Source organism: Solanum dulcamara, chromosome 3, assembly GCF_947179165.1.
Source record: "Solanum dulcamara chromosome 3, daSolDulc1.2, whole genome shotgun sequence".
NCBI classification, from domain to species: Eukaryota; Viridiplantae; Streptophyta; class Magnoliopsida; order Solanales; family Solanaceae; genus Solanum; species Solanum dulcamara.
In genome coordinates, this window is record NC_077239.1 from 1,373,894 (window position 1) to 1,389,475 (window position 15,582).

Consider the following 15,582-nt stretch of genomic DNA (forward strand, 5'->3'; position numbering starts at 1 on the left):
AATCTATTATTCTCGTGTGGAAATATAACAACTTTTCAGGTCAACTTTTTTTGGTTTGATACTTTTTCTTTGACCCTAAATTATTTATGTTAGATAAAGATAATAATTTTGAAATTAAATTTAATATTAACTTTATTCTATATTTAATTTTAGAAATTAATTAATTTCACAAATTATTTTATTTATTATTTATACTAAAATAATGAGATTATGATCTTATATAAAAGATGAAATAAAATAATTCGATCATTAGAGGTGAAGCTAAAATAAAGTTTACGAATTTTGAATTTGTCAATTTTTTTATTTTATGATTGTGTGAAAGTGTTGTCGAGCGTATAACTTCATAACTTGTTTTAGTAATGGATCCATAATCAAATGTTTATATATATAACAAATTTTTGAATACAAATACAAAATATAAGAAAAATTATTGGATTAATTCGTCCAAACTTATTATAGTTGTTTCAAATTTCATTTTTTCTTGAGCACCAACATATGCGATGTGATAAATAGAATCTATTAACTCTTAATTAGAGATCTCGAACCATTTTTAAAAAAAAAAATCATATTAAAAACACTTTTTCTTAAATAAATCATATACAACGTAAACCTGAATCAGTCGAACAAGTGGATTTCAAATATCAAGACTCTTATTAGAGCTTCCTATTTCTTTGGTGTACCTTAATTTATTACTTTGGTCCGACGTACTAGGAATGTTTTTTTGCTTTCCTTTTCATGTTAAAATAATAAAGTTAGTATTTGAATAAAATGGCACATGCCATTTGATGGTACAATTAATATACCCTACATCTATGTCCTTAAAAAGAAGGCAAAATCCATTTATAATTCTTTAAAATTTTGTAAGTAAATTTTATTTAGATATTAAATTATAATTTATTTTGATTGAGCATCTAAATATATGAATGTTCCTATTAGACATTTTCAGCTCAGATTTTAGAATGTGTCTTCTCAAGTCCTGATTTAGATATGTTAATCACATAAAATATGTCAATTTTTTTAATTATACACATTACATCTCAATTGGTATAAGCCTGCAATTTTACAGCTCATTAAAACTAATATATATAATCAAATAAGATATCATATTTTCAATTATTAATTTATCTACGCAATAAACTTTTGGAAAGAACTTTTTATCAAGAAGTTTTCTTACTTGAGGTCCACCCTATAGATTATTTAAATGTCCCACAAACTTTTCTAGCTTAATTAGTACTAACTGACTCTATAATCAAGATTTATGATAACTATCCTTCTCTTTTCAACCATTGTATGTTTTATGTGGATTTAACATTTAAGATTTATATTTTTATTATAATAATTATTAAATTCATAATTAAATATTTATATATCTAATAAATTTTTCAATAAATATAATGCACATTTACACCTTCATCGAAGATGGATTCAGGAATTGGACATTATGATTTTAAAATTCTGTAACAATTCATTTAATTTACCAGCTATAAACTATATTATTTGTACTTATATAGTGAATTTTAATAAATACTATGAATAGAGGTTTCAAGTCAAAGTTATCGAGGTCCATATAATTTTGCAAGTCCTTTACTACATTTGTCCCTGACCTTCATGTAACGATTTTAATTTCTGGATTTTAAAATATTGATCATAGAACCTGACTAACTCCTTATATATTTTATATGTATCTATTTAGTTTGACTAGTTACGAAATTAAGGAAAAGTAATAAATATAAAAAGGATATTTTTAAAACAGATTAAAAAGATGAGTAAAATACGTAAATTTAAATAAGTGGAGTATAATTATAAAATTAAATGGTTACATGACTGATGAAATTGTTATGATTATTACGCCATATGATCAAATTTTTGAGAACACTTAATGGAAATCTTTAATCAAAATCTATAAGATCCAATGATAACAAACCATTATACTATCCTTACATATATATATTAATTAAAAATGACAAATTTTCTTATTACTAAATATAGAAACATGATTAGGGACATAATTAATGTGGCTTCTGATTCAAGTTGTATTATGTCCAAATTAAACTTATTTTAACAATGAAGATATTGTTTTTAGGTCCCATATTAGCTGTCTGAGGTTGATATAAGAACTATTTAATAAAAATCAAAGTTTATTTTAAAATATAGTTTAAGAGTAGCTTAACTCATATATAATGAGAACATATTCACAACTATAGAAATATATAACCGCTTATATATATTCACAACGAGGGTAATTTTGGTTCCTTTTTGTAAATAAAAAATTATAGTAGAGTAATAAGTACTTCTTTTTTTAAAAAAATTTTAATCACATATCTCGAGTTTTAATTCTAAAAATGACATTGCCTTTGATAAAAATTGTTCTACTCCATAATAAAATTTTTCAACATAACTTCGATTTAATCAAGCTCCAAAATTATAAATATTGAATAAACGATGAAAAACCAACAATAAAGACTAGATCGTTATCTTTTTTTTTTTAATACTCACTATGTTCGTGATAATTGTGCACATCTTAACTAATTCACGAAATATCTATCACGTTTCATCAACACCAGTGTTTTCTAGGTCAATACTATAGTTGAGGTGTTGAGTAGTGTTGGAATAAATGTGGTTAGGTGTCTATTTCCAAAATCACTGCCAGGTATCAGTTTCTTTAAGAAGTTTGAAGTTAATGCAACAGTTCAAACTAACCATCAATTTTGCTAGGGATTTTATTTTTACAAATTAGATAATGTATCAATTTCATGCCTATTTTTGATTGCATTTTGTGCTTACCAACCACATTCCTATAAACCCAATCTGTGCAAAAATGATGTAAATAAATTAAGGCTCGTTTATTAGGATGTATAAAAATGATACTAAATATAACTTGTATTAATAATGCTGAAATTGTAAGTTATTGTAGAATTAGTTATGTTGTTACTATTTTTTATTGATTGTTGATTTGTTGTATTAAGTGAATATGATGTGTTAGAATAAAAATAACAGTACCTTGTGTGTCGTGATTTACTACTCACATACCAAGTTTTAATTAGTATAGTTAATTATATGTGAGGCATAGTTAATTATCCGTGGTGTATATGACGGAGAGCGGGCCACAAAGAAGGACTGTCAGGCTTCTGAAAAAGAAATAATATATTATATCTTAAGTGAATCTCACTTCATAATGGGAGAAGAAATTAAAATGAAGAATTTCATAAGACGTAATACAAATTCATATGATACGTGCGCTTTTATGCTGGGAAAAAAAAAATAATTTGCGAGGCTTGTTAAAACGGACAATCTATATCATGAATTTGGATTGCACATCACTTCACTAATCAAAGGTCACAAACTTTAATATCATTTTTTATTCCCCAAAAAATTGTATTCTTCTTTAATTTAAATTCTCCAAATTTAATAAAAAGGAAAATATATTTAATTTAATTTTATTTAATAATATATTGGTGGATGATTTAACATCTCAACTGTTTGGTCAAAATTTTGGAGAAGTCTATTATTTCATACGATTTTTCCTTTTCTTCTTTCTCCATCCTCGCCAATAATAACAAATAATTTAAACTTATATATATTAATTAATTATAGTTAAAATATATGTAAGTAAGTTTCAATACATGTCATGTATTTATTGAATTGGCGTATGTCTAAGTGTAATAATTCAAAAAGAAATTTCCCTATCACTTGCAACAAAATGCATTTATGTGTCACTAATCATAAGACATTCCAATAATCAAGGAACTATATCTCCTTTTTAGCTTAGTACAAATATTCGACTTTGATTAATTAGAACATCAAGTCATCAACTACATTTATAAGAAAACAACATATCAAAGATTTAGATGGGATGATAAATATTTCTTAAATCTTAATTTAAAATAACGAATTCAAGTCCTCTTGAGAAATAAAGTTATTTTTAGTAAAGAGTGCTTTACTTTTAAATTGATCAAGTATTTATTCACAATCGATAACAGATGCATGTATAATAACTCAATATCGAAGTGTGTTAAAAGAGTGATAGTTGAGATATGAAACTTGCGAAAAAATAATAGCTTAAGTAGGTAAATAAGATAACTGATAATTCAAATATGAAACTTCCAATAATATTACCAAAAAAAGGAATTTTATTTTTTTAAAAAGGACATTACAAAACAGTATGTACAAAATAACAGCTGAGCTGTCACTACATTTAGTAAGACGAGGTCAAATTAGTCAATCTATCATCTATGTTCTCCCACTTTCTCACGTGCTAGTCCCTTTCATTAATTTTTTTTTCTTTTATCCTTTTTCTCCCTCAAAATTAATTAAAAAATATATATTAAGAATTATGATAAAGTGATAAATATTTCTTTGGCTTTAATCGAATTTCAATATGAATACAAGACACTAAGTAAGAAATCAAAAAGAAAGAAAAATGGACTCATGAATAGTCTTAGTAAGTGAATAACTTGTTCATTTTGGAGTTTACACTCTATTGTTTGTCTCAAACACTTTTATGTATTGGTAATTTTATGGCGTATCTTGTTAATCAATATTATATCATATATCATAACACTTTTTCTTGAATATGTCCCATAAGTCATCTAACACCGAATATAAACGAATAAAGAATTGATTTATATTGCAACCTCATTGCGATTATAAAGTATTTTAGATCTTATTCCATAATCTTTACTAAAATCTTTATTTCATATACATGTCCCTAATCGCCATAAAATATGGTACAACTACAAATCTTTAGCTTCTAAATATCTTCATAATTTAAGTATGTAATTAATAATTTTATCATAATTAAGATATGTTTTTATATGTCTTATTAAAAAAAAAAAAAAGACGTTGAGTGATCATCAAATAACCCATCCTTGTCCCTATGTAATTTTAAAATTTTAAAACCTCCACTATTAAATCTTTAAAGACAATAATGACTTTTTATTTTGGTTTAAAATGGTAATTCATTATTTTGCATGCCAATTTTTTTTAAAAAAAATATAAACGTTAATGACCGTTGAATCAACAGTTAATTACCTACTAAACCTGTCTTAGTGAGTTTATACAAAATTAAATTTGGACAATTCACACAATATATGTTTTATTATTTTTCATACATATGGGAACCCACAATTGCCGGAGTGCACTCATCTGTCTCCGACCTGTTCTAACAATTGAACCGTTCAATTGTTGTTGGAAATTTTTTTATAAATAATATTTGTTATGTTTTTTCCTATTTTGAAATTAAATAAATTACACTTTTAATCCCTTAAAATATTAATAAATTATTATTTTGGTCTTAATTTCTCATTAAACATATTTAGCGAATTTTGGTCTTAATTTCATGTGAACATTCACATATTTAATGCATTATTAAGTCCTAAACTAGAGCGGAGTGTTTTTCAAACGCCTTTGAATTTTTGTTTCTTGAGTTGAGGGTCTACAGACAATAATCTTTTTAATTAAAGGTATATGTAAGATCTGCGTATAATTTATCATCGTAAATTTTACTTTGTGGGATTACATGCACTAAATATGTTGTTATTGTTTGTAAGTAGAGTCGAGGAATTATCGAAAACAACCACTCTACCTTACAAAGATAAGGGTAAGGTTTGAGTGCATTCTACATTTTACAGAATCTACTTATAAAACTACACTGAATATATTATTATTATTGTTGTTGTTATATTAAGTCTTAAACTATTCAATTATCGATGTGTAGTTTGTACTGTTGCTAGTTGCAGAACTATGATTTTAACTAAGGAAATTCAAAATATAAATAAGTAAATATATAAAAAAATCAATTTAATTTTACCATTTACTACATATACATAAAAATTAATTTTAATTTTATATATACATTATAATTGTCCAACAAATCAGGTTTAAATAAACCCCTTACGCCGCAGCTTTGCCCCATTATATAGTTCTATTTAAAGGTTCAGAATCACACATTTTAATTAATAAAAAGTTAAATATGCTTACTTAACTATTGTACAAGTACCAATCAAAATTTATAATTGAAGGATCAAAAGTGTAATAATATATTTTAAATATATATATATATATTTTTTTTTTTAAAGAAACAAGACAGAAGCACCTCAAACCAGAAGGCTAACTAGAGCATCTATAAAAACAGAACCATTCCTCTCTTTCTCTCTCCATCTTCTCTCTCTGTTACCAACATTTTCAATAGCCATTAATATACAACACAACTCTCATAGAGAAAAAGAACAAATTTTGCTTTGTTTTCTGTGCCCATTTTCTCTTCTTGAAACACAAAATACAACAACCCCATTTCCTTCTTTCTGATTTTTTCTGTTGCAATTTTTTTTTTCATTTTCTGAGGAAAAAAAAGGAATCTTTTTGTTCTTTAAGCAAAATTTAGTGGTGAGTTTGAGCTATTTGTCTGTCTTTCTGACATTCCAATGGCATAAAAAAAAATCTCACCTTTTTTCTGCAATTTTTCAGAGAAAAAAAACTCATTTTCAAGAATCCCCTGTTTCCACCCCAAACCCCACAAAATTTAGTGGTGAGTTTGAGCTATTTTCTGTCTTTTTGACATTCAAATAGCAATTTTTTTTAGAAAAAAATCTTTTTTTTCCTGCATTTTCACATTTTCAAGAATCCCCTGTTTTTTTTTGGGCAAAAAATAAAAATAAATAAAAATGGAGAGGTTATCAACAAGAAATATTCTTCCTGATACATTTTATGGAACAAGAGATGATATAACAGAACAATTTGGTATAATGTGGGAACAAATCAAAGCACCATTGATTGTTCCACTTTTAAGGATTTCAGTGTTTTTATGTCTTGTTATGTCTGTAATGTTGTTCATTGAAAGAGTTTACATGTTTGTTGTGATTACATTGTTGAAAGTGTTTGGTAGAAAACCAGAAAAAAGATACAAATGGGAGCCATTAAAAGATGATGTTGAGCTTGGGAATTCATCTTATCCTATGGTTCTTGTTCAAATTCCAATGTATAATGAAAAAGAGGTTTGAATCTCTTTTTTCTTTTTAATTTTGTCTTTTTTTGTGTGTGTTCGAGTCATTTTGCACTCACCTTGAAATATCTCTTATTGATATAAGGTTCCATTTGATAATAGAATTTAAAATTTGAAAATTTGAATTTTTTAAGTTGTGTTAGGTCATATATTTTTTTAGGAAAATATTTGAAGTTTGGCAATTGAAAATATTTGAAGAGAATCTGATCGAATTTCATGGTATAAAAAGATATTTAAAGATAGATTTTCAAAATTTATCCAAACACTAACTAAGCATCAAGTGTCGGATAATTCTATTCACCAAGAGTCACTATGCACGTACCTTAATTATTTCATTAGATATCTATTGCAATAGATCATCTAGTTTATTTTTGAAGTATTTTAAGTATTCCATAGGATATCTGCTATCTCTCGTTCGTCAGTATATGTGTAGGAAAGAAATGGTCTAGTATTCTTTGATGCATTTTAACTATTTTATCGAGTATCTGCTACTTCTACCTTTTGTACGGTATATGTGTCGGATAGATTTGTCCATCAAAACTTAGTGTGATGAAAGAAACCACCTAATATTTTCGTTTAAGGTCTGCTTAGTAGAATTATGCAAAGAGCATTACTTTGTTTTAGGTAAAAGTCTTGATTCTTTTTGCCCTTCTTTTTTTTGTTTCCACAGGTTTATCAGCTTTCAATTGGAGCTGCATGTGGACTTTCATGGCCTTCTGATCGTATTATAGTGCAAGTTCTTGATGATTCAACAGACCCCATCACTAAGGTATAGTAAAAAAAAAAGGTGTAAAAATGATATTTTTTTACCCTAAAGATAAACCCTGGAAACCCTTTTTCTGAAACTTGTAATTGGTTCATGATTTATAAAGTTGGTAAAAATTGAACCTTTTGATCTTGTTTGTCCTATCGAAAATAACTTTTCTATCCTCTTAAAATAGAAGTAAATTCACCTTCGTCATACCACAAATGGGACTATTCTGAATATGTTGTTCTCGTAAAAATCGAACGTTTTCTTGATTTGGAAATAAACCCTCGAAACACTTTGGAATCTTGATTAACCATAAATTACAACTCTTGTATTGCTAAAGGTACTTTTCAAATTAATTAATGGAACACAAGTTACTACTCACACTTTTCAAAGCACACAATTTTTCAAGTTTGACTAAAGAGACTATAAAACTTTATAAAGATTATTTTGTGTTTCTTGAAATTGTTTGCAGAATTTGGTGGAAATTGAATGCCAAAGATGGGCAAGCAAAGGAATAAATATAAAATATGAAGTGAGAGACAATAGGAGTGGGTACAAAGCAGGTGCTTTGAAAGAAGGATTGAAGCATTCTTATGTGAAACAATGTGACTTTGTTGCTATTTTTGATGCTGATTTTCAACCTGAACCTGATTTTCTATGGCATACAATTCCATTTCTAGTTCACAATCCTGAACTTTCCCTTGTTCAAGCTAGATGGAAATATGGTTAGTTTTACTTTTTACCTTTTTCACTTTCCTCATATAGTAGTAGTAGTAATAGTATTTTTTTTAATAAAGATGGTGTATTCGTGCAAATGGTTGGGCGACTCTCAATTATGTCTTTTAGTGGCATTCTAACTCATAACATTTAAATTTTAATTCTGTGTTCATGATATTCTGAATCCATAAAGTTTAAATCTTGATTCAGCATTTGAATAGAATTTAGGATTTTAATATAGGAAGATGGCTAAGTTTAAGTCAAAGATGCTAAATTTAGGGAATCCATTAGAATTTCATAGCGCATTGAACGAGTATTTAGTTCGGTCTTTTTATACGAGAGATCTCGTACCAATAGTTTTTTTCCGCAAGGCCACTCCTTTTTTTTTCTTTTCTTTTATTAGCATGCGATAATTTTGTCTACCAAAACTTAATTTGCGGAAGAAGTCATCTAGCTTTTTGTGATTGTCATTAGTTTATCCACCAAAATGCTAAATAAGGGCATTCACTAGAATTTCTTAGCGCATCGAGCGAGTAGTTAGTTAAGGCTTTTTTTGTATGAGAGAGATCTCTTCCTAACATATACGATAGCTTAATTTAAAATTTAGAAAATGTCTTCTATCATTTTTATGATATTCATTTATTTAATTAACAACTAGGCAATAACCTTTATTTTTTCACTTTCATAATATATTTATATATATGAGAGAAATCTCTTCCTAACATAATTCTGTTTATCAAAGCTTAATCTAAAATTTTAAAAAAGTCTTCTATCATTTTATGATATTCATTTGTTTAATTAGCCACTAGGCAATAACCTTTATTTTTTCACTTTCATAATATATTTATATATGACTTTACTTTACATGTTATATTATTTTTCTGCTAAAAAATTACTCATCAAGACTGTCGGTGACTTTTACACACTACCAATTTTTTTGTGTGCACATAATAATGACCAAACTTACGTACAATCTTTGTAGGCCAGTATTTTTTAGGCCACATAGTGTTGTTGTTATGTTTGTTGGCTCATGAAATTTGGCCCTAGTTGTGAATTGGCAATTCAATGCACTAATTCTTAACTCTTTTTTTTTTCATAGTCAAAATAGTGTAACTGGAAAAGGTTATAGTAGAGTGATAAGTATTTCTTCGAGGTCTCGAGTTCAAGTTCTGAATAGAGAAAACACTTTACCTCCTTAAAGTAAAATTTTCTTGCACAAATTCGAATTAGTTGAAATTCAAAGCTGATGCCAAACACCAAATGAAATCCCCCCAAAAATAAAAATAGGACTCATTAGTAATAATTTTAATGTTTGATAAAAAAAAAGAATTTCTATGTTATGCTAAAAGTTGTTTTGTCTGGTGCATGCTTAAAAGCTGAAAAGATGAGTTGATTAAAGTGGAAAAAAAGTATTTGTGGTTTCGTAAGAAGCACTTAATACTACAAGTATTATTACTAGGGCAATAAATTCCCCTATCACCTACGTTTCTTTGCTTTTTTCAAGATTTTTAGACATATGTGTTGAATTCGATATCCATTTGTCAACATTTTTAATGAATTTGAGCATTATTAGTTGGTTTTGACTCCGAAAATGCTGATACATTTATGTCAGATTATCAAAAAAATATATTATTTTTGGAAAATTTGATATGTAGCTACATTTTTAAGAAATCTTGACAACATAGCTATTTCTGATTCTCTAAAAATGTTAGACACATCCATGATGGATCGACAAACTCTAACACACACCGATGATATTTTTAAAGAATCTAAATAAAACTAACCTATTGCTTTTGCACCGTGAATGGAAGCTTTTTTGTACTTAAAAAAACCAATTAGGAAGTGCTAGTTCTGCAAAGAAAATCTTTGTACATTCTTGAAGGTAAGGTCATTTTTGGAATTATTAATAATGACAAGGGTATATTTGTCCTTTAGTCTTGTACACTCTTTCACTTCCCAAAGTAACCAACAATTGCATGTGCTATAAAAATGGTGGACCTCAAGAACATTCTTTTTCACTAACCGACATTATTTTTGTGTCTTTGAGAATTCTTTGTTTCAATTTTCATATTATTTATCATACTTTCTAATGTATTTTCATTATGACTTCTTCATTATTGGATGTTCTTCTTTTTACTTACTTTGATATGTTATATTTGAGTTAAAGTTCTATCGTAAACAATCTCTCTATATGCACGAGAGTAAGGTCTGCGTACACATCACCCTTCCAACAAAAACAGCGTCACCTTAAGCGAAGGGTGGTTCGGTGCACACCCCTTTCTAAAGAATTATGTGGTGTACCTAATTTTAGCTATTATGAGTGTATATTTAATTTTGCGCACCCTTCACCAAATTTTTGGCTCCGTTACTATTCTCAATTGTGGGATTACATCAAATATATTATTGTTGTTGACTTGTTGTAGTGAAAAAAATTATTTATTTTTTGTTTGGTGATTTTTGCAGTTAATGCTGATGAATGTCTAATGACAAGAATGCAAGAAATGTCATTGGATTATCATTTCTCTGTGGAGCAAGAAGTGGGCTCTTCTACACATGCTTTTTTCGGATTTAATGGTATTAATTCTTCATATTAATTACTATTTTTCCTCTTTTTTGTGAGCTAATTTTGTACAATAATTTATGTTTTAATGGTACTCCCCTCGTTCATTTTTATTTGTCCACTATACTATTTTGGATGTGCAACAATACTTGTCCAGTTTATTAAACCAATGAATAATTTTACTATGATGTGCCTATTTTATCCTTGCCATTCATTTTTCAATGTTTAGATGATTTGTAAATAAGAGTGATTTGGTAAAATTATTCTTATCACTTTCTGTTTCTTATTGTCTGTATCAAGTCAATAGTAGACAACTATTGTTGGACAGAGGGAGTTCTATGGACCGGATCAACTTGCTTCTTGACAACAGAGCAAAAATTCATCACTACTAATGTAATGTGTATGCTACACCATCGGGGGTGGATTTAGAGGGTCCATTGCAGGTTCACGTGAACCTAATAACTTTTGCTTAGACCCTTTGTATATATTTATAAATCCACTAAATATCTATAAATATTTGACTGTGAATCCATCTATTGTTGTATTATTAACTTAAAGTCGACGTAGGAACCTATAACTTTAAATTTTGAATTCGCCTCTTTATACTATTGGAAGTTAGGTCCATTGAAAGTGACAAGTTAGTAAGCAACATGTTAGTTTTGTATAAATTGTCTTCAATGAAGTTAAATGAAACAACAACTAATAATAGTAGTGGTCCAAGAAATTATTTGAATCTACATGTTATGTGAATTCTTTGTGGTCCAACAAATCTAAATATGAATGTTGTGTCTGGAACAAAAATACAGGCACTGCAGGTGTTTGGAGAATCGCCGCAATAGATGAGGCTGGAGGTTGGAAGGACAGGACAACAGTCGAGGATATGGACCTTGCTGTCCGTGCTAGTCTCAAGGGCTGGAAATTCTTGTACCTTGGTTCTGTCAAGGTACATACTCCCCCTTCTAACATTTCTTATCCGTTCTCTCGAAATGAAAGATAAATAAACATTATAATGTAGGATCTATAGTTCGTATTATCTGTCTTTTAAAGTTTTTGCACATATTCCCCATCTGACATTTCTTATCCGTTGTTTCGGAATGATAGGTAAATAAACACTATAAAATACGAACTCAGAGTCCATATTATTTGTCTTTTAAGGATTTTGCACACATTCTCTGTGACATTTCTTATCCATTGTCTCGAAATGATAGATAAATAAACACTTTGTACGATCTATAGTTCATACTATTTGTCTTTTAAGGTGTTTGCACATATTCTCTGAGACATTTCTTATTCGTTATCTCAATATGATAGATAAATGAACGCTATAATGTACGATCTATAGTTCGTATTATCTGTCTTTTAAGGTTTTTGCACATATTCCCCATCTGACATTTCTTATTTGTTGTTTCAATATGATAAAAACACTATAATGTACGATCTATAGTTCATATTATCCGTTTTTGAACCTTTTTGCACGTATTCTCCATTTGACATTTCTTATCCGTTGTCTCAAAATGATAATATATAAACACTACAACATACGGCCTCTAGTTCATACTATCCGTCTTTTAAGGTTATTGCACGCCCCCTTGAGAAAGACATTTATTAGCCTTACTACGGACTAAAGGTCGTTGTGACCATTAATCATGTATAGAAACAGAGAAAATGACTGCTGTTAATAACATGTTGCTACCGTTGTTCAATCATATAGGTAAAAAACGAATTACCAAGTACATTGAAGGCCTATCGTTATCAACAACATCGTTGGTCCTGTGGCCCGGCCAATCTCTTCAGGAAAATGTGTATGGAGATCATAAGAAACAAGGTAATACCTAAATCGCCATTGCCATATTTCAATTTCCTAACAGACTGTTTAGTACTCAATCTAAGTCCCCGTTGAACTTTTTATCGGCTTTGTTTGCTTCCAGAAAGTGTCTTTGTGGAAGAAGGTTCATGTGATTTACAGCTTCTTCTTCGTGAGGAAGGTCGTAGCTCATATTGTTACTTTCGTATTCTACGTTGTGGTATTACCCGCTACTGTCTTAGTACCTGATGTTGAGGTTCCGAAGTGGGGAGCTGTCTACATTCCTGCCATCATTACTCTACTCAATGCTGTTGGAACTCCAAGGTCAGTTTTCCGTATACTTGCATTGCATCACTCCTACTTTGCTTTCTTGATAACGTTGTAGTCCTAACGGCTGAAAGTTAACATGGTACATTTGGGGTCATTTGGTTCCGGGATTATAGTTCTAGGACTAATTTATCAATATTCTAAACATGCTTCAATCATGAGAAAATACATGATGAATATGCCTGGTTGGCATTGTAGCTAGCAAACGATGCCTTACTCCATTGAAACTGATCATGCCTTATTAATTTAACTAATTCGTCGTTCCTGAAATGAAAATGGTAAAGAGGAAAGTACCGCGATATTTGTGTTTGAACTAGAAATGCTGAGCTTTTGCTTATGCTGAATTGGGAACAGGTCCCTTCACCTGCTGGTATTTTGGATCCTTTTCGAGAATGTCATGTCACTCCATCGAACTAAGGCCACCTTCATCGGCTTGTTGGAGGCAGGACGAGTGAATGAATGGATTGTCACGGAGAAATTAGGGGACGCTCTCAAGTTAAAATCAGCTACCAAAGCATTTAGAAAACATCGAATGAGGCTTGGTGATAGGTAACATTTCATCTCTACAAATACGAGTTTCAATTTTTCGTGGACAATTTGCTAGACAAATAAAGTTTCCCTATCGTTCAATCATCGACAGGATTCATTTGTTAGAGTTTGCTGCTGGCGCGTACCTCTTCTTCTGTGGATGTTATGACATTGCATTTGGTACTAACCACTATTTCCTCTACCTCTTCATTCAAGCATTCGCCTTTCTCATCGTTGGATTTGGTTACGTTGGAACTTTCATGCCCAACTCTTAGCCAACGCTCGTGAAGCTTAAGCTTTTTCGCCCTGTGCTCCCCTTGGTAGCACCAAAAGAAGTGGCGTTTTCAGTGGCGTTGCACGCCTTTCTTGTTTTTGGGTGATTTTTGTTCATTTGTAAAAAGAAGAATAGTTGGTTATATTCTTTTTAGGTAATTTTAAACATAAAAGTGATTCGTGGGCTCGAATCCTGTTTGTTCTCTGTGTATATTCAAGAAAGAGTCCTATGGTTAAATGCAGCAGCATATACATTGAAGAAGATATGCAAGAAAGAAACAAATGAAGAAAACAAGAAAGTAAAAGTTGAATCTGTTTTTTTCCCCTTTCTTTTACTTAGATGTAATTTGGTTTCAAATTTCAATACAGAGTGAAAGTTTCAGAGTTAATGTTTTCATTTCTCTACCATCTATTTTTCGTTGAACCGTGGCGGAACCAAAAATTAATTTTTAGCTATTGATAGTATATTTGATTCTTGAGCCGATTGTCTACGAGAAACAACTTCTTTAGAGGCATACACTCTACCTTGTTGACGTTTCAACTTGTGAAATTATATAGCACATGTTGTTGTATATGTTAAATTCATAGTATGTTTACTTATTTATAAGTTAGAATTCCTTAATGAAAATCTTGTTCAACCACTAATTATCACTACAATAAATTCCTCTAAAAGCATCAAATCATAAAACATCACTCATTAGTTTTGCTAACTATGGACAAGTTATGCCAAGATTTAATGATTCACCAACCCTCAAGGTACTTAATCTTTATAGTCACCAAACAAATATCTACTACTTATGACCAAGATTGAGTAAATGAATCAATTTAATAGTCAACTAACACACTTTCTTTTATTTTGAGTTTAAGTTTCATGTGCTGGCGTTCATAGATGAGTTAGGAGTACAAGGGTATTGGAATTAATTTCCTTTGATAGAAATTATATTGTATGTATAAAAATTAATTATTTTTTATATATAGATAATATTTATTGAATCTGTTTGATTTTTTTTTGTATTTACTTATTTATATTTTGAATCTCTTTAGCAAAAATTAGACTACTTAACATAAGTTATGCCTAACTTAGTTCATAAGGAACTTATGTCGATAGAGACATAAATATCAATTGCAGAACATATGCCTTAATAAGTTCATAATCCACAAATTGTGTTTGGTAAAACTGTACAAATTCCTCAAATTGTGTTTGGTAAGACATAATTTAATTCGTACAGAATTTTGTATTTATAGAGACATAAATTCAATTTCAAAACCATATAAAATTATTCCTATAGAACTTTTATTGGATAAAGCAAAAGTTTGGGTACCAGATGACTTAATGGGCCAAACATCAGTTTTAGCTACTGTCTTAGATGGGCTGAACCCAACAACTTCAATTAGAGTTTGCAAGCTATTTAAAGTTTAGCCAAATAGCCTATTCGAGGACTGCTATTTAAATCATAGGTAGAAGCCATTGCTGATCCCTTAAAGTTGGCACCAAATTTTATTTAGACACCTTAACTAGGCGATGTTCATTTTAGATACCTCATGTAGAGTCTCGTTATATCATTTTGACACTTTTTTTTCACTCAGCAAAACTGTGATGTGTACGTATTCATTCGCGAATG

The 15,582-nt window shown here is 29.4% G+C and overlaps 1 protein-coding gene across 1 annotated transcript; it reads left to right on the forward strand.

The window, feature by feature from the left end:
* Window positions 1–6,093: 6,093 nt before the first annotated feature.
* LOC129882089 (glucomannan 4-beta-mannosyltransferase 9-like) lies at window positions 6,094–14,349 on the forward strand. The gene is made up of 9 exons (XM_055956236.1): window positions 6,094–6,992; window positions 7,671–7,769; window positions 8,224–8,476; window positions 10,932–11,042; window positions 11,835–11,971; window positions 12,740–12,853; window positions 12,957–13,156; window positions 13,514–13,708; window positions 13,800–14,349. Exons 1-9 carry the CDS (start codon window positions 6,663–6,665, stop codon window positions 13,960–13,962), a joined length of 1,602 nt encoding a protein of 533 aa, XP_055812211.1. The 5' UTR covers window positions 6,094–6,662; the 3' UTR covers window positions 13,963–14,349.
* The last annotated feature ends 1,233 nt before the right edge of the window (window positions 14,350–15,582 follow it).